At 42.8% G+C, this 20,262-nt stretch overlaps 2 protein-coding genes across 10 annotated transcripts in view; one reads left to right on the forward strand and one right to left on the reverse strand.

The window, feature by feature from the left end:
* PFKP (phosphofructokinase, platelet) overlaps positions 1-8,751 on the forward strand; it is an 81,010-nt gene extending 72,259 nt beyond the window's left edge. For 4 of the 8 annotated variants that reach the window (XM_024197302.1, XM_024197301.1, XM_024197306.1 and 1 more), the window contains 7 exons: positions 2,154-2,318; positions 3,425-3,486; positions 3,940-4,051; positions 6,283-6,382; positions 6,758-6,763; positions 7,111-7,216; positions 8,209-8,751. In XM_024197302.1, coding sequence (XP_024053070.1) covers positions 2,154-2,318; positions 3,425-3,486; positions 3,940-4,051; positions 6,283-6,382; positions 6,758-6,763; positions 7,111-7,216; positions 8,209-8,362 — 705 coding nt within the window. In that variant the 3' untranslated portion in view covers positions 8,363-8,751. The remainder of the gene's footprint in view (positions 1-2,153; positions 2,319-3,424; positions 3,487-3,939; positions 4,052-6,282; positions 6,383-6,757; positions 6,764-7,110; positions 7,217-8,208) is intronic. The other 4 variants (XM_024197303.1, XM_024197304.1, XM_024197308.1 and 1 more) reach the window with 1 other exon arrangement.
* A 2,366-nt stretch (positions 8,752-11,117) lies between these two features.
* PITRM1 (pitrilysin metallopeptidase 1) overlaps positions 11,118-20,262 on the reverse strand; it is a 47,215-nt gene continuing 38,070 nt past the window's right edge. For both annotated transcript variants that reach the window (XM_026652059.1, XM_026652060.2), the window contains 4 exons: positions 17,164-17,289; positions 15,440-15,585; positions 13,434-13,536; positions 11,118-11,261 (listed from right to left, as the gene is read on the reverse strand). In XM_026652059.1, coding sequence (XP_026507844.1) covers positions 11,168-11,261; positions 13,434-13,536; positions 15,440-15,585; positions 17,164-17,289 — 469 coding nt within the window. In that variant the 3' untranslated portion in view covers positions 11,118-11,167. The remainder of the gene's footprint in view (positions 11,262-13,433; positions 13,537-15,439; positions 15,586-17,163; positions 17,290-20,262) is intronic.

Raw genomic sequence — 20,262 nt, forward strand, 5'->3', positions numbered from 1 at the left:
AAAAAAGTACTGTAGTGCAATCTCTTTGTTGTAAAAGTGCAACTTACAAATGTAGATTTTTTTTTGTTACATAACTGCACTCGAAACAATGTAAAACTTCAGAGCCTACAAGTCCACTCAGTCCTACTTCTTGTTCAACCAATCGCTCGGACAAAACAGTTTGTTTACATTTGCAGGAGATAATGCTGCCTGCTTCTTGTTTACAATGTCACCTGAAAGTGAGAACTGGCATTTTCATGGCACTCTTGTAGCTGGCATTGCAAGGTATGCAAGGTGCCAGATATGCTAAACATTTGCAGGCCCTTTTGAGGTATCTCAAGTTTGGCAGCCAAGTCATTTTTGGACAGCCTGGCCTATATGTTTACTTCCCCAGCACCTAAAAGCCAGAATTTCCTTAGTGATGTCATAATGTATACACTTACTCCCCATGAAATCCCAAGCATTGTCTCCAGGGAGTTAGAACTGTTGTGATCATAAGTCTGCCATTCGTGAAAGCAGCAGGGGTTGCTACAAGTATGCTGTTGTTTATTGTACATTGAGAGCTTACACTGAACTGTACTCAGTGAGGAAAACACTGGAGACCACAGTATGGGCACAGTATAGGAACCAAGATAGCTAGAAAGGGGTTGCTATTGTAACAAACTGATGAAGTGCATGATCTGAACTAATATGTGATGTATTTTGTTCTGGAGTTGCTGCTTGTTTTTTAAAAGAATATGGGATAGCATGTTTAGATCAATCTATTTGATCATTTGTAGATATATATATGTTATAGCTCTGGTAGTTGAACTAAAGTAAATATACATAAATATATAATATAGTTATTTGTGCTCTAAATGCTGTAATTTATGATAATGTTAAATGCTTATGACTTTTTAATTTTTTAGGCTTTCCCATTTACCAGTTTAAACTTTATTTGTTTTGTGCTCTGGTAAGTAGGTATTTAATACAAATATCAGGCTCAGAACCTGTCTTTATATATCAAAAAATAAATGATGCTAAGGCTGTATTTGGAAAAATTAATCCATAAGCAGAATGGAAGAACATCAAATGTAGAACTGCATCCATAGTTACTCATTCAAAAACTCACCAGAGGTCTGAGGGCTGTTTTTATGTTTCCTTCTAAATAAGTTGTTAATAAAGGGCAAGAACTTCATGATCTTGAATTTTCCAGATCCTTGCACTCATCTGCTTCCTCTTAATTCAGCTGGGCCCACAAACCGCATTTGCAAAATTCTATTTGCCCTCAAGGAAAGGTTTTTTGAGTTTAGGGCAATTATTTTTCAAATACTCTTAGACTTGATCTGCTGCTATTTTGGGGTTTTCTCTTTAGTCCTCTGATCAGAGCTGTCAGTTTTTGAAATTTATTTTTGTGGAGGCTTGTTTAAGCTACTCACAGGCAGCTCTGATGCTGTAAATCATCATCCCCTATGCTTCATGTAAGCCAACAGATTTCCTCATAGTGAGCAACTTTTCTTATCTACAAATGGGTAAGCTGTCGTTTGAGGTCAGTCTCCCATAATCAGTATGTGTTTATGGACATGAAGTAGGAGAAATTGGCTCTGTTGCTGCCAAGTCATGGAAATTTGCATGAATAGCCCTCTGGGTAAGCAAACTGTGGATCAAAAGAAACCTAGGACTTCAGTCTCATAAATTCAAATTGTAAAGACAACTTCTTAGGAAGTGTACGTAAAACCCCTCAGTATCAAAGGTGATTTCTTTAGTCATGTGCACAATAAAAGTAGAGACTGGCTAAATTCGGATATACACCCAGATCAGAAAGCAAACTCCATTGTTATATCTCTATAAAACTCCAATATAACTACTCCAAAGTTTTAAGAATAAGAATGGGCCGCGAGATTAGTTTCTCCTTTAACATTTTCAGAAAGCAGCCAGATGGAAGGATAACACAAGCAAACATGATATTACCAAAACACCCGATTTTGAATATAGTGTCCAAGTGACCTGGAAGAAATATTTTCCTCCAGAATTAACAATTGACATGAGAGTGTGTATGTGCATATATATATATATAGTAATACAGTTCAGTAATCTTATAATTGTGATAAAGAATCACATAATATATGGTAAATATCACAGTTGAGAGCCTGTTCATATTTGCGTAAGTCCCTAATGTTCTGTGCTTTGGTTAGACATGCGATCGCATCAAACAGTCAGCCAGTGGGACCAAGCGTCGTGTGTTCATCATTGAGACAATGGGTGGCTACTGTGGTTACCTGGCCAATATGGGGGGCCTTGCTGCAGGTGCGGATGCTGCTTATATCTTTGAAGAGAAGTTTGATATTCGAGAACTCCAGGTATGCAGCTCAATCTTACTGAAATAACGTCTTTCTCATTGTTATATAGACTTTCAAAGTGTTGTGTGTATATAGCATTTAATATGCACATTGTGTTGGTGTAGTTGGTTGGATGCTGTTCCAAAAGGGTATCTTAACCTGCAGCAATAAGTGGCTACTTTTAAATGCATACGTGACACCTTCACCCCAGAGAATTGGAATATTATGCCAGTGTAAATATTTTTTTGTAGTAGAACTTGTAGCCAGACACTCCTCATTCATGGCATCAAGCACTGACTGCTGATGACCAAAAATTGAAACATCAAGTTACCATAGCATCATTAGGTAGAACAATTACATATTTATTCTTTTACAATCTGATTATTAGTACATAGTAATTGGATGGAGCTGGAGCAAAATGAAAAGGCAAAAAAAAAGGATAAAAGGAAATACTTTTTCACACAATGCGTACTTAAAACTGTGGAACTCCTTGCCACAGGGAGTTGTTGACTCCAAGAATTTAATAAGATTAAAAAAAAAAGAATTGGGTATCAAGAATATCCAGCGTTGTTAGTATTAATGATGACAGATTTTGGAAGGGATATAAACCTTCATGCTCCAGGGCCAATCTCTTAACTATCAGAGACCAGGATGAGCCCTAATGGGAGGGGCAGATTATCCCACAGCTGCCTATTGCTGAGTTCTTACACATTCTTCTGATGCATCTGGTGCTGGCCTTTGTTACAGGTGGGACACTGGATGGGATGGATCTGGGGCCTGATCCAGTCTGGCAATTCCTATGTTGCTATGTAAATAAAATCCAATAGGTGCTGTATCAGTGACATGCAAGTGACCTAAAGAGCCTATTGAAATAACGCTGTTGTCTAGAGACATGAAGAAGCTAAAAGTTGTTGGTGGGTGTGAGGAAAAGAGGTTAATTTTAAACCAGGACCAGTAGCTTTTAACCCACCCATTAGAATTTGTCCTGGAAGCTGCAGGTCAGTTGGATTTTCACATTACAGAAGAGATTTCTTAAGTATTGCTGTGAACTTGGAATCCTTTATAGAAATTCTCTTGGTGAAGGAGGCAATGATCATTACATTTGCTTTGTGTGACTCTGTTTCTAGGCTAATGTGGAACATTTGACCGAAAAGATGAAAACCAGCATCCAGCGTGGTCTAGTGCTGAGGTGAGCAAAGGTCATTTAATTAAACTGCATTCACCTACCCACTTCTCCTAGGTCAGATATGCTCAGACATTAAAAAGAACAAGTGAAGGGGAGGGAACCTCAAGTTTGCATAGCCTAGGGCATCGGCTGTGTGTTGGAGAACAGGTTACAGTTCAGCAGCTGCTTAGATCCCTGTAGTAATACAGGAAGCTCAGACATTCAAAGTATTAGTTTGTGGCAGAGCAGAGACACAACCGTGTGTAAAACAAACCTGTGGGAGAGTTGGAGGAGGAGGAGGAAGGTGAAAATACACGACTTGCCACTCGTTTGAGGGCAAGAGGATAACAGAGTTGTCAGGGGTGCGACATGTCCCCTCCATCAGTGACTGCCTCTGTAAAGAGGTCTGGTAGTTAATAATGTGGTTTTTAACTGGCCTGACAGTGTTGTTGTGGGGTTGTTTTTGTCTTGTTATAGGAATGAGAACAGCAATGAGAATTACACAACTGACTTTATCTACCAGCTATATTCTGAGGAAGGAAAAGGCGTGTTCGATTGCAGAAAGAATGTATTGGGCCACATGCAGCAGGTAAATAAAGTTATGAACTTTCCTCTGTATACAGCAGCAGGATTAATTTAGTGTGTGAACTGCCGTCACCATTCCAGGATTATGCACAAGTGGTCCTTCTTGCATCCACTCTATACCCTTTAGACCGGTGGTGGGCAACCTGCGGCCCATGGCCCGCACGTGGGTAATCTGCTGGCAGACCGCGAGACGGTTTGTTTCCATTTGCATGGCAGCCTGCAACTCCCAGTGGCCGTGGTTCACCGTTCCTGGCCAATGGGAGCCGCATGTTGCCCACCACTGCTTTAGACAAAATGAATGTTACTAAGGGTTTCCTCCATTGTTACTATCAACTCCCCACCCATTTTGGGGGGTTGGAAGGGGAGTGGAAGAGGGGTAATTTAGTTTTGCAGAAGGAAATTGCAGCAGATTCCCTCTTTTACCGTGTCACCTTTTTTGTTCCCCCCCATCCCTATTTTTAAAAAAGGGTGCTGTTATTTTTTAGTAGCTCACTCACTGCCTCTTACAAGACCTCCTTGCAGCTGCCAGTGCAGGAGCATCTCATCCCTGGAAGAGAAATTTGGTTCCTATAGAACATTTGTGCTCATTGTTCACTTTTTCCTTTTGGAGGAGAGGGGAAATAGTCATCCTATTAATCTTCACTATGATTGGCTTTGCCCTGTACAGAACTCCTAGCTAGAGCATCCCACACACCCAGATGGGGCACTAGTCAGCCAATAGCAGTATGAGAGTGCATAAGGGCACAAGGATAAGCAACTAGGAAACTTACAATGGGAAGCAGGGCAGGTCTAGGGGAAAGGGTGTTTAATATGAGACCCTGGGTCCCTTTCTAGTAGTGACTGAATATCTACTGGTTCATATAAACCATTATCTACTGGTTCATATAAACCATATAATTCCAGCTTTAAAGCTTCATATTTTGTTTGAAGTCTTAACCCTGTGCCAAAATTATACAACAGCTTCCCTGCCTTGTATCTAAGTACATTATATATTTGATATACTAACACTGCTCCTGCTTGTCTGTAGTGTATTTAGGACTAAATGCTAAGAATTTCAGTAAATGCACCCAAAACAGGTTATACATAGAAAACAGTAGAATCTGCTTTCACATGAGGAGCATATAGTTAGATCCAGTTAAGAGCCCTGTTTTGACAGCTGGAATAAAAGCGAATAACTGTACCTTTTGTATTTTGTCAAGTTCTACGTTCCCATAGACCAGGGATCGGCAACCTTTGGCACGCGGCCCGTCAGGGAAATCCGCTGGCGGGCCAGGCCGGTTTGTTTACCTGCAGCATCCGCAGGTTTGGCCTATCGCAACTCCCACTGGCCGCGGTTCGCCGTTCCAGGCCAATGGGGGCTGCGGAAAGTGGCACGGGCCAAAGGATGTGCTGGACGACGCTTCTCGCAGCCCCCACTGGCCTGGAACAGCGAACTGCGGCCAGTGGGAGCCGCGATCGGCCGAACCTGTGGACACTGCAGGTAAACAAACCGGCCTGGCCCGCTAGCGGATTTCCCTGATGGGCCACGTCAAAGGTTGCTGATCCCTGCCATAGATGATCTAAAGCCCCTAGTGTCTGCTTGGTAACAGTGTTATAGATGCACCCACTTGGTAGCGGCTGGATGATACAGGCTAGAGGTCTCTTGATTACAGCCTCCGCCCTGTGATGCAACAGTGCCAGCGCCCCTGAAGCGCTGGCCTGGCCTGTTTGCTCGCTCCCTCGCCAGTTCTTTATTCTGTCCTTTATTTTCTTCTCTCCTTGTGTGTATATTGCTATTCCAGCTCTCTCTCTACTGCTGGAAGTTATATTGTGCCATGTTACTCCAGTAGCAAACATCCTTCAGGCAGTGCTCTATAGAAGCTCCTCACAGCAGTGAGGTAGAAAGTACATGCAAATAAGCACTCTGCTGAAGGGGAGAAGCGGGGGGTTAACTAAGTCCCATTGACTTTGATGGGAATTAAGCATGTCTTTATGCACGGATTGTGGAATTGGGGCTAGTATCTCAAACTGTCCAGGCAAAGTCCCCTCAAGACTCCCACATTGGGAATTCTGGGGCTAAGGTAAAGCACTGGTGTGTGTTTAAAAAAATGGGGGGAAAGGAGGGAAGGAAAGAGGAGGATGAAAGAGGCACAGCAGCCATAGAACAGAGATGATTGGTGGAATGGAAAAACAAGAATAATGCTCTGGTTGGTGCAAAATTGCAACTAATCTCTAATTACATTTAAACTTTGACAGGGTGGAGCACCTTCCCCATTTGACAGGAACTTTGGGACAAAAATCTCTGCAAAAGCTATACAGTGGATCTCAAAGAAACTGAGAGAAACATACCGAAGAGGTGCAGAAATATTTATGGCTATTTACCATCTTTCTCTTCCTTTTGTGTTAACTCCAGAAAAGCCAGCCTCTCTAGTCCTTCAACACATTTGAGGAGTCTTTAAATACAGTAATGGAATAATGTAGTTCTTCCCGTCTTACCAACTTACCCAGGCTTTGTTATAGAATATTGTTAATGTGTTTCTAGGTGGCAGTAACAAGAAAATGGCTCCTGAAGAGAGTTTGATACCTTAAACAAGGGTTGTCCTGGATCTGTTTTTCTATGATTTGCTAGCCTAACTCTGTTTTTTTAATGCATATAGAAATGGATAGTTTTATAGTTACATGTATTCTTCCTTTTTTTCATTTTGTTTCTTGGTGGCTGCATGGGACACAGATGAAGGTAATATGACTTCTTTAGGATTTATTTCATCAGTTTCATGAAGCAATAGTGACTATAATAAATCTAATTTTAAATTGGAAGTTAAGGCTGCATCTCTTATTTGATTAGTAGTTAAGTACATTGCATCTTTACTGCTTAATCATTATAACTAATCAACCACAACACAGTGGAGGTTTCCCCTAACACTGTTAAACAACTAATGCAGATGCTATCGTTTACTTTAAAACTTCAGTAACAACAAAATTAAGAATCTTACCAGAACCTCACTCCTACATCCATTTGTTTATTACAAGAAAAGGGGTAATTCTCCCCCAAAGAAAATAACATTGCGTTGTTATTGTTTATAGGAAAAGTGTTTGCCAACACCGAGGACTCCGTTTGTTTGCTAGGTATGCGCAGACGCAATCTTCTTTTCCAACCTGTGGTTGAGCTTAAGGATCAAGCAGATTTTGTGTAAGTGAAGGCGGCTCTGTGGGACCAGATGAGTACAACTTCCAGTCCTCCTTTTTCATCCCTCCTGCCCTGCTCCACGTCAGGCACTAACTTCACCAGATAGCCCCAACCTACCTTTCAACATTGCCTCCTGGTGTTGCTAGGCCTATGATGGTGGCCTTGGGACCATCCCCTCATCTACTTTTCCCACAAGCAACTGCATGCTTTCTCCAGGCTGCCCCTTTTGCTTGAGAAGAGCTACCTGTGAGAATTCAAAGCTATTGCTGTATCCTCTTAAATCCCTCCTCACAACCTGTCTTTGCTGCAATGCCTGCAAATCACTGTCTGGTATTGTTTAGGGTGGCAACCCCTTGTGCCTAGTGAGACCAGTGTTACAACTAATTTATGCATACTCAGCCACCTCTATTAGCATCTTGTTCTCCCCAACCCTCTCCCATCTGGCTTTTTATGAACCTGTTGGATTTTGTTTGTTAGCCTGAGTTCTCTGGGACAGGGATTATCTTTGCACAGGGCCTAGTGTAATGAGGTCCTTATGTCTTGCTGCAATAGAAATAATAAATTGCTTAGAGCTTGCTGAGATGGGAGGGTTAGGTGGAAAAATAGCAAGATGGGGAGATGGAATTCATGCATGTTCTGAGGCTAGCTGGAGATGTACTTGGAGGTCAAGATAATCATTTACTGTCTGCCGCAACCTCTCTCCAAAAGATTGTTAAACTAAAAAGCAAATGCATCCAACTAGTAACTTAATTTTCTACGTTCCTGTCAATGAGCATAGATGGCAGCATTACTCTCACAAAAATGAACCTAAGAATCATTGAATGCAGCAGAGTTGGTCATTAATATATGCTGATAAGAACTGCCCTTATAAAACTGCTTATAATTTGAACGAAGCCAACTTTAATAGTGAATTTGGTTCTTAGGGATAACATCAATGGAATCGTTTACACAGAATAGCTTTGACTTTTTTTCCCCCCTCCCCATCTTCTGCACAGGCACAGAATTCCTAAGGAACAGTGGTGGCTGAAACTTCGACCTCTGATGAAAATTCTGGCCAAATACAAGACTAGCTATGATGTTTCAGATTCAGGTCAACTAGAGCATGTAGCTAGGCACAGCCCAAAAGAAGCAGAAACTGGAGCTATCTAAGAAGAGACCATTATTTTAGATAAAGTTGTAATAGACCTACGTTGTGCGTAACAATGCTTTAGAATATTGATTACAGCTTTGTTTGTAACATTTAAATTATTGTACCAGCACTTTATGTGAGTTCAGACATGCAAACATCACACAAGTTCCTTGCCCAGTATTATCCTAGGTTTAAAGCAAACCCTAGCATCTAACTTACAAAATACCAGTTATCGGCCTGATCCTTAAGTTTAACACAATTCTATGCACTCAGTGTGATAAGTCATTCATCTAGTGCACTTTATCTCAGAGATAGAGTCTATACTCAGAATATATGTAGAAGGCTAGTTTTGTGTCAAGTTACAGAGTGAATTTATGTATCCAAAGTGGAATAAAAGTATTGTTGCAAACCACCTGTGTGACTTCAAGTTGTCTAAAAACTAATAAATTACAACTGACGACAGGAGACCACCACTGTTGAAAGTAGGAGCAACTTTTATTTGCATTCTAAAAAGGAGACAAATAACTGCTCTTTCTCCACTTGTAGAAAAGGGGGAGGGATTAAGAGCAGGGCATCTGCAGATTTTTCTGTACCGCATCTGCACAATGATGCTGCATTAATTTGAACTACCCCACACACCTCCCCCCAGAGAGGAAGTAACACACCAAAAATTACTATTAAATGCAATACTAAAGCTGTTACCCCTGTGTGTGTCCTTTAGGTTATGTCTACATGGCAGCTGGGAGATGCGATTCCCAGCTTATGCTAGCTTGGCCCCAGCTAGTGTGCTAAAAATAGCAGTGTGGCCATTGTGAAATGGCTGGTGGCTCAAGCTACCCACCCAAGTTGGATTCTGCCTGACTCTGGGGATGTACTCAAGCAGCTAGCCTGAACCACGATGACCAAACTGCCTTTATTAGGTGCTAGAGCCAACCTCGTGCATGTAAGTTTAACTGAGCTGGAATTACACCTTTCAAGCTGCTGTGTAGATGTACCTAGGGCAGGGGTGAAAGTAGAAATAGGGACTTACCGGTACGGGGCTGGGTTGGGGCCGTCTCTGGCCCCCGAAAGGGGCGGGGCCTTGGGCGGAAGAGGCAGGGATGGGGGGGGGGGGTCAGAGCCCGCCCTGTACCGTAGGTGCCCTCCCCCTCCCCCGCCGGGGTAGCAGCGGCAGCCGGTGGCTCCGGCAGCAGTTTAAAGGGCCCAGGGCTCGGCCGCCGCTACCACCCCGGGCCCTTTAAAACCGCTGCCGGAGCCCCCAGCTGCCGCTGCTACCCCAGGGCTCTGGCAGTAGGACTCCCCTGCTTCTACCGCCCTGGCCCTTTAAATAGCCCCCAGAGCCCTGGGGTACTGGCGGCGGGGCTCCAGTGGTTATTTAAAGGGCCCAGGGCAGTAGAGGCAGCGGGAGCCCCGGCCCTTTAAATAACCGCCGGAGCCCTGCTGCCGCTACCCCAAGGCTCCAACAGCAGGGCTCTGGCGGCAATTTAAAGGGCCTGGGGCTCCAGCCACTGCTGGGAGCCCCAGGCCCTTTAAATTGCCACCTGGGGAAGCCGGGCTGCCCCGGTAAGCCGTATCGGGGCGTACCAGCTTACTTTCACTTCTGCCTCAGGGTAAGACTACACTGCAGCAGGAAGCATGTCTCCCAGTGTGGAGAGACAGACTTACATTAACTTCACGAGATCTATCACACTAAAAATAGTGTGGATGTAGCTGCTCTGGCAGAGGCTCAGGCTAGCCACCTGAGTCCAAAACTGGCTGGCTAGCCTGAGCTGCACTGGCCACACTCTTATGATTAGCATGCTAGCTCCAGTGAAACAAGTCTGTTGACCCATGCTGAGAGGCTCACTCGAGGCTGCAGTATAGACATACCCTTAGAAGTCATGCTAACTAACCTCAGCTTCTCTCAGACAATAGGAAAACCCTCAATCACACCCAGGACTGTTTTCTGTGATCAGCTGAAACATCTGAAACCAGGTTATAATCACGATGGTTAAGTTACATTGACACAGCAGTTTTTTCTCCACAACACAATTGTGGATGTCTCAACATTTTAGCTGTGGAACCTTAGCCAAAAGGTAAACAAAGGACAAAAACAGCACCCTGAGAATTCCATTCACTACTCGGAGGAAGAACAACTGGCCCAGGGTCACAGGTAGGAGCTCCATCAAAATAGCCCTGTTATGAATAAAACCACCTTTTCCCCTTCCTGTAGCTATCAATTATTAGCCATGAGTTGTATAGAGGACATGTTTTGATCCAACACTGCCACTCTTATCATTAAAAATGTAAGTTGTAGTGTAGACACAATACAATGTAACAAGAATAGTTATGCGCAACTTATGGAAAACTCAACACACTAGGAAAGACTTATGAAGTACCAGTGTAGGTGTAACAAATCTGTTTGTGCCCAACAGTGGAGGTTTAAAAATACAGATATTGTAAGAAAACATGATTTAAGCTAAACACATTTTAAAATTCAAGTCTTAGCTTGGCTTTTAAAAAATAATTTGTATATTCAGAAGTTATTAAAATCCATATTTTTGTGCCACAGCAGTTAATACTTATGGAGGAACTGAAGAGTTGCTTTAGCCATAGATGAACAAATAGTTTTCATTCTTAAATACAATACAGTTGTAGAGATAAACCTTCTTTGGCAGAGTTAATTTCTTTGAGGAAAGAGCTGAGTGGCTTATTGCATGCAGAGTAAAGAAGTTGTAATGACCTTTCACTTGGACCTTTGCAGGAAAATTAAAAATTCTGATGTGCCTTAGTCACTTATGAATTGGATTGTTTTATTTCTCTTAAGCCATTTTCAGTAACAAATGTTATCGTTTGACCCAAGATGGATCTTTGGCAATGTGCGGATTCTCTGGGCCTAGTACAGCCAGTCCTCGGGTGCTCTTCCCACCTGCAAGGTATCTGCAAGAGAGAGACAAATTATGAAAAGCCACCACATAACTGTTGAAGTGTAAGTCACATTATACTCATTCTGAAAGCAGCCTGACACGTTCCGATGAAACCTTTCACCTATACAGTACCTTCGCACAACCAATGTCAAATATTCTCATTAGGGCTACCCTGTACCATTATGCCTAGTTTTAAAATTGATCGGTTTGAGCTAGTCAACTTTTGTTTTGAAGTATCTGAAAACAAATCGGTAAGGTGTTTGTTTCTCCTTTCCCCCATAGTTAGCGCAGGTCCTCATATTTTTCAGCTCGGTGCTGAACTTAAGCAACAGAAAATAGGGGAACAGATGGGCAATGCCAGTTTTACTTGACATACTCTACCACCTCTTTTGCCCATGTGAGTGGATCTCTCTATTTCTCCCAGATTGAACTCTAACACACTTAGCCAAGACAAAGAATAATCGCTTACTTACTGTAACTGTGGTTCTTCAAGACCCTATGCCCTTTCATCTGTATGTTTCTCCCCAACCTCACTTGGGGCAACTAACTTAATATGACGGGACTGGTGAGAACAATACAAAAGAAAAGAGGTGCACACTTGGTAGCAGAGCAAAGGGCTACTCCAAAGAGCACACAAGGGCAGGATGTCACTTTCTTAAAAGGAAATAACATTCTAGCCCATTAACAGCATGAACACTAGTCAAACTCGTGAAGATGATTTACGCCTCCCTGCTTAAGAGGCACTGGGCACAGCAGTCCCTTGAGATTCAACATCCCTCAATTGTAAACAAAACATTTAATCTTTTAAAGGGACTGTATGTTTCTATGAATAAGAATAAGACTGGCAGTTAAATTGCATGGGGTAAAAGTTGTAAAGACACTAATTACACAATAGTAGGAAGAAACTTCTCTGTGATACACACTCCCCCAGCAGGTATTCAGAGAAAGGTGAAAACATCGGATACCTATTGGAGACAAGATCCCAGTCCAGGTGGCCCATTCACCTGATGTAATATATAACTCAGTATGGTTTAGTATACAATTTTATACCAGTGATTTGCAACCAGAGGTACATGTACGCAGGGCCCTTCCAGGGAGTACATCAACTCATCTAGATATTTGCCTAGTTTTACAACAGGCTACATAAAAAGCACTAGCAAAGTCAGTACAAACTAAAATTTCATACAGACAACTTGTCTAGACTGCTCTATATGCTATACACTGAACTCTAAGTACAGTATTTATATTCCAAATTATTTATTTTATAATTTATATAGGAAAAATTAGAAAGCAAGCAATTTTTCAGTAATAATGTGCTGTGACACTTGTATTTTTATGTCTGATTTTGTAAACAAGTAGTTGTTAAGTGAGGCATAACTTGGGGGTATGAAAGACAAATCAGACTCCTGAAAGGGGAGTAGGAGTCTGGAAAGGTTTTGAACCACTGATACAGGCCTGGTCTACACTACCCCCCACTTCGGACTAAGGTACGCAAATTCAGCTACGTTAATAACGTAGCTGAATTCGAAGTACCTTAGTCCGAACTTACCGCGGGTCCAGATGCGGCAGGAAGGCTCCCCCGTCGATGCCGCGTACTCCGCTCGCCGAGCTGGAGTACCGGCGTCGACGGCGAGCACTTCCGGGATCGATCCGGGGCACTTCCGGGATCGATTTATCGCGTCTTAACCAGACACGATAAATCGATCCCAGAACATCAATTGCCTGCCGCCGGACCCTCCGGTAAGTGTAGACGTACCCTTAGACACCTATAAGCAGGCAAAAAATGGTAGAACTGAGTCTAGAAAAGCAGAGTCTAGAAAAGCAAATTCATCTCCACACAAAAGGGACTAAATCTGGAACCATCTTGTTTGAGCTGAAAAAATAAACAAACCGTTTCTGATCCAGTCAGAAGCAGAACAGCAATCTCAGCAAATTAAGAACTTCAACAGAGTTCACAAACAAATTAAAATGTTGACTAAAAAGCTAAATGGAAAACGGCAATACTCCTTTCACAGGCACAGTGATGATATGAATGCAGGTACAGAAAAAAAATTACATGACAGTGGTCATGAGAAATGTAATAATTCAAACCTTTACCAGCTATTTTACATCAGACAGATTTTAATCTGAAACTCTTACAAGGGATCTGGGTTTACTTGCATTTCTAAAATGAGCACAGACTCACTTGTTTGCCACATCAATAAGGTGATCACTGCTGACAGCAAAAAGCTGCTCCCTGTGTCTCTGTTTCATCTCATCGGAGATACCATTCAAGAAATGATTCATCCCTAGAAGTAAAAATGTGACTTGGTAAGTGTACTGAGTCTTAGGCATCGAAGGATAAATGCACAGAGTACCCCAAAGCAGGATAGGTTGGGAGAGGAATGAATACAGTCTGCAGCTAGTTAATAGCTAAACAATTCTACGTTCGTCATAAAAAGTACAGCACAAACTTCTAATTATTAACCAGCGTCAAGGCTAGAGATGGGCAGAGAATGGACGTTCCATTTTGTGGAGAATTTAAAAAAAAATGTTTTGACAAAATCAAAAAGTTTTGATTTGAACTTATATAATACAAAATGCAAAAAAATGAACCAAAAAGCCATTTGGAAGGAGAAAAAAATCTAAATTTATTCCCAAATTATTCAGAACTTTTTCCCTTTTTTCTCCAAATAGACTTTTGGTGAACTCAGAATGATTTCATGAAGGTTTTGATTTTAGCAACTGTGTTATCCAATGGAAAGCCGTTCTGTCAGAATTTTGCAGCCAGCTTTAGTCAATGCTGCTAAGACAAAGATCTGACCCACCTTTTTTTCTATATACGGTCCACATAATTCTGCAAACAAATGCTTCTATATACTCACAAGAAATCCTGTAACAAGAATCACTTCAGTGATCTAAGAGGTTAAAAATAATCACAGATGGACTTCTTGACACTGCAACTTATGACCCAATAAGGGGGAACATTAAGCAATCACCATACATTTATGGCTCTACAGCTCCATTCAACTGTCTCTTCTCTCCCCTTCTAGCTACTGGGAGGGATTTTAAGGGTATTCTCTTTCCTCTCCTCTAAATTCCATCTCACTGGAGGAGCTAGGAGGCAGCCTCGTTCATTTCCTCAGTCCTTATGAACATTGCTATTTTCAGTACTTCACTAACTTTGCCTGATACCAGTTAGAGTGTGAGCAGCTCCAGACTAGCCTGTGCACTGCATAGGAGTGCAGATCAAGCACCAAAGGATGAGAATCATTACCCTTTGACAAGCCACCAGCATGTGACATTAAAGCATTTTGTTCACATATGAGCACCTGAAAATTGACAGTGCCTAGCCTGTTTTCATTGTTCATGGTAACAGGCAGCAAAAGCCCACGAATGGTGGAAAAGTAAAAAATGTTTGAAGTTTTTTTTATGTAATAACCTAAATGGCCTTGCTTGTGTTAACACTTTACAAACATTAAGATTCAAAATCAATGCATGTTCCTTTATTTATACTTAAGGGGTGGAGTAGGTGCTTAACTTTAAGTTTTGGTTTGGATTTAGCAGCAGGGGAGGAGCTGTTCTCTCAAACTGCAAATTATTTTGAACTGTGTTTAAAAAAAGCTCTTTAAAAAAAAAAAAAGGGAGGAACCATTCATCATGGCATCCAAACATGCAGCTAATTTTACTATTTACACTTAGTACTTTTCATTAAATATCTTCAAAGCACCAAACAACTTTTTGCTTTCCCCATTTCTAAAAATAGGTAAAGTGAAGCAGCGAGGTTAAGCAAATTCAGGATCAGTGTACGCATTTGGCTAAAACAGGTATATAATCCATACACTTTTCCAAGTATTCCATTTAACCAATAGACCTTTATGATTTTTCTATGTGCTAGAACAGGTGCAATTTGTTTAGGCTGAGAAAGACAGGTTAAAGGGTTAGTTATTTCTTTAAGTTCCTCCTATTCTCCCATGACAATATTATGATCCCAAGCAGCAATAAGAACATTTCAGTGGAAAGACATCACACGGGATCTTCGAGGTGAGCAGTGCAATCTCGCTGTTTTATAGAAACGAATCCTTACGTTAAATCCACTGATGCCAAACATGAGCTTATGAAAGGGATTAGATGAGCAGAGAAGGAATCATTCACTTCCTTCTAAGCCTAGCGAGAACACTGGATTCCCATGCCGGGGAACGAAGAACATACCTTTGTCTGAAGGAGCGATAGGAGCATCTACAGCTGCAAACACTGCAAGCTTGGCTTCATCAATGTCTTGCTGTGCAAATTCCCCAGACTGAGCCCATTCAGCTGCTTTTTCAAAAGTTGAAAAGGTTGCTGTAGAATTTGGATCCCTAACGAATGAGAAGGAATTACTTTTGTATTACAGACGACAACCTGAGTCTGTACAACTTTTAATACAACGTTTGTTTTAAAACCCACTGCCTTTCATTCAAAGATTGCGAATCACTCACCAAATTCTATAAACTACATCTAGGCCACACACATACGCACATGCACACATATCACACCAGAGGAAGGCAGCTGCGTTCATACAGCACATAGAAACACTATACAGTAGTTCGAGATAAGGAGTATTTTATTCAACAGAAGTTATAGCAGACTGTAGGTAGACAGAGTGGGCCAAATTCAGTAGTGATGTAAATAGTTTCTAAGCTGATCATGAAAAAGATACAATTAAATGCAAGTGCTAAATCAGTGCAACTTGCACAGATTTGGCATTCAGCAGGTGTGCAAAACAAATAAAATCTACAGTGATATATTATTTGGGGACCAAATTTAGTGCCTGGCATAAGCAGGTGCTACTCTCATTAGTATCAATATCAGTTATGCTTGCTTACTCCAAGGATGAATTTGGTCCATGAGTTCCGGAGATGGTATAGCATAAGGTGGAGTGGGCAGAGGTTACACCTGCCTGTACAATTGCTTTTCCTGCTATAATCACTTTCTGTCCCTCAGCCTGTTACACCCATTTTGCAAACCTACTGAGGTCCAAATTGGTGAAAATTACTCCATGTCGTAACTCACACCTGCTGTGTGGCTGACACAAATGCTTACACCACTCAATTGAGCCCAAAGCCTTCTGTGGGAGCTGTGCTTAGCTGCATGCAACCCATTATAATTATTTAATTAGGCTAGGACAGTGGGCATATACCCCATCTCTGGTGAAGAGTCATGGAGTTAGTTACCACGTGGTTAGGATCTCTGTTTCAAGTCTAAGATGAACAGCAGAAGCTTCAGTAATAATGTGTCTCTCAAGACCAGACAGGAACAATTGTTCAGGGCTAATTAAATAGATTACACTTTTTCTTTATGTCACCAGCACCTCTTTCTGCTGTAATCAAGTCTTCCTTGGAGGTGTACAGCCCAATCACCCCATATGGAGTCCTCTCTGGTTCTGATAGGTAGGGGAGAGGCCAGGGCTTTTGGGAGAAGCCAGTTTAGATCTATATGCCAGGAACCGCACTACCTCCCCCAACTACTGTTCTTAAAATGCCTAAGTTCCCTCTCTTCTGCCAGGACCCATCCCCATTGCCAGGCCAGGAAGAAACAAGCTGAAGCTGGCATACAGTTGAGGCTGGTGGTAAAATTAGTCACCACATACACTGAATAAGGAGGTAACAGGGTAACAGCTAACCACCAAGCTTGGATGAAGTGAAGCCTAGGATGAGAGAGGCATTTTACTGAATCCTGGGAGGAGCAGGGAGAAGGGGAGAAACCCAGAAGCCAAGTGACAGATCTCAGTGATGTCAGTGGTAAGCCACCTCTTTCCTCATCTCTATCTCAGCCTCATTTTCTTGTCCTTACAGTCCTGGCAGGTAAAGTTCAATGGAGTCTAAAATGATGGCTGCATATGCCGAGACAATGGCTACATTTTATAGACAGACTCTACAGGGGACACACAGTGTTACCTGTAAGAATAGAAAGTGAATATGCCACTGTGACTGAGTGTAGCACCTCCTCCATAAGCACCTCCTTTCTCTCTGATTTCCCTATGCAAGAATTTAGCTGTCATCAATCGTGCAAGGATCTGAAGGCTGAAACAAAAGATTAAAGCATAGGTGTTAAATCTGCCCTCTGGCATTTGATATCAAATCTACCACCTCTCCTCTTGACCAGAGTTTTTCAAAGATCTAAGTTATACAAATGAAGTATTCCTAATTGCACCCTACAGTAACAATGATGATGTAAACACAAAATTGAAGAATTTTAAATGGTGCCATCTTCAATACAGTCTCTTGACTTCTGCATACTAGAATAGCACTACCATGATGCTCCCTAACTTTCCTAAATTCTTTAAATTTCATCCCCCTCCATGAAATGTAAAGTTCTCTAAGCCTCTTATTTTGTCACATACCATGTCATCATATACACAAAGGAACAGGATCAGAGTGTGTAGGGTCCTCCTTCAATTTGGAAGTTATAATTAAGTTGCTTTTGGTACCCAAATTCTAACAATGTGGCAAATTCTGTCCTTGGAAAAAGACTTCAGCAGGAGTCATGAGCAGAACCAGGGTAGATTTTGACCCAATGACTCCACCCTCCCTTACAGAACTTGTTAGAACACAAGCAGGTGATATTTTTAGGCAATTATTTAAACACAATTAGATCAACAGCTGTGCAAAGACTGCCCTCTAGAGGATTTCTCATGAGTGTGCTTCAAAAATATATAAAGGTTACTGACCTGTAACTGCAAGTTCTTTGAGATAGGTGATCCCTATGTGTATTCCACAAGTTGGTGCGCATGCAAGCCATGCGCCCAACTCTGGAAATTCTAACAAGCAGCGTCCACTGGCCCACACATGCACAGGAGCTCATCTCATGCTCCAGACCGAGGACATAAAAGGCGGTGCAGGCCAATGGCTCTCCAGTTCCTCTTCTTACAAATCCAAAAAGATCCAAAGGGACAGAGGGGGTGGCTACTGGAATATAGACTGGGACCACATACCTCAAAGAACTTCCAGTTGCAGATAAGTACCTCTATTTCGTCTTCGAGTGCTGGTCCCTTTGTGTATTCCACATGTGGATGACTGACAAGCAGTATTCAGACTGGAGGGGGGTGCAAGGATGCTGGCAAGAAAGATACTTGAACTACTGCAGTTCCCACTCAGGATGTGCCTGTGTCCGCAGCAGAGGCTTGAACTTGCGTGCAATGTTTAACTCTAGCTAGCCGCCCTGCATATGTCCAGAGATGGTACTCTGTGCAGTGATGCTGAAGCGGCAGCTTGTGTGCTGGTGGAAAGTGCCCTTACCCTGTCAGGTGGAGGGATATGTGCCAATTGGTAGCACACAATGATGCACACACAAACCCATTTAGAGATCCTCTTAGAAGATATAGTTTGTCCTCGTGAACTCTTTGTAAGAAAGAGCCTAAGAGATTTCCTGATAGATTTGATCCTCTGCAGGTAGAATGCTAAGGTGTGTCTGATGTCAAGGGACTGAAGCTTCCTTAACAGAGGTATGGTGTTTTGGGAAGAAAACAGGTAAGTGGATAGCTTGGTTGCCATGAAATTCCAAAATAACCTTGGGGAGAAATTAAGGATTCAATCAAAGAAAGACCTTTTCCTTGTGAAAAAACAGTATACAGTTGGTCTGCCATGAGGGCTCCGATCTTGCCCACCATCTGAGGTAATAGGCACTAATAATATGACAGGTGGAACATGTTGCCAAGGGTTCAAATGGCAGCCCAGTGAGTGCTGACAGTACAAGACTGAGGGCCCACTGAGGTGTAGGTTTGATGATTAGCAGAAAGGTTCTAATTAGGCCATTCATAAGCCTCACTGTTGTAGGATGAATAAAGATAGAATGCCCATATATTGCAGAAAGGAAGATTGTTCAGGTGAACACCCAACCCATAAGGGATGAGTCTGTTACAATGGTGACTGTGGAGGTGGGAGTGACAAAGGGGAAGCCCACTCTCACTCAGAGACGACCCGTACCTGCTGATAGTGCAGGGGTTACAATTTAAATGTACGGCCACCCCCAGAACAGGTTGAGTCATGCCCCCTCCCAGGCAAGTCTCCCACCTTAACCTGTCTCCCTACCCGGAAAGTAAGGGGCCCCTCCCTGCAGCTCCCAGCTGTTGCTCCTACCTCTCCCGATGGGGCGTGGCTCACAGCTTGCCGGCTCTAGCAGATGCCACAGGGACCGGGCCTGCCCACATCATGTGACCAAGTGGGACCGACAAACCTTGGGAGAAATCTGGGGAGCATGTGACCTACGTACTGTCCCATACGTCATCTCTGCTCTCACTTGATCTGGGTTCAACCACCAGGTAAGAGAAACGATGACTCTGGTGGGAATAGTTACCGTGGTGTTAATGTGATCCTTTTCTGAGGAGTACACTGAACAGAGCCAGGCTTGTAAGCAGCATTATGAAACCTGGGGAATGAGTCACATAAGTGCATGAGGCCATGTGGCCTAGGAGAAAAAGGCACACCCTGAGTGTAAGGCCTTGGCTACACTTGCACTTTATACTGCAATAAAGCCTCCCAGAGCGCTCTACCTTACTCCCTGTCCACACTGGGAAGGCACGGAGAGCGCTCTGACTCCCTGGCTAGAGCGGTCTTGGTACTCCACCTCCCCGAGAGGATTAACAGCTGTTGCTTATTGGCTGAGACGCTGCAGCTCCAGTGTAAACGAGAAGTAACAATACTATCCACTAACTGACCTCCAGAAATGCCCCATAATTCCCTTAACTGAAGTGGCCGCTCTTGTCTTTGTTGTTAACTCAGGACGCGGAAGTGCAGTTTCAAAGCTCCATTTCAGAGAACGGCTGCTTATCTGGTCAAACAAACAGCTTCTGTTTGCTTGTGTGTGAGTGAGAGAGAAGCAGGGGGCTCCCTTTGGTAGGGTTACCATACGTCCTCTTTTTCCCGGACATGTCCGGCTTTTCGGCAGTCAAACCCCCGTCCGGGGGGAATTGCCAAAAAGCCAAACATGTCCGGGAAAATGGCGGCTCTGCTCCTCCCCGACTCTTCGGCTCTGTTTAAGAGCCGGGCTGCCCGAGC

Source organism: Terrapene carolina, unplaced genomic scaffold (genome assembly GCF_002925995.2).
Source record: "Terrapene carolina triunguis isolate 2854851 unplaced genomic scaffold, T_m_triunguis-2.0 Scaffold111, whole genome shotgun sequence".
Classification (NCBI taxonomy): Eukaryota; Metazoa; Chordata; order Testudines; family Emydidae; genus Terrapene; species Terrapene triunguis.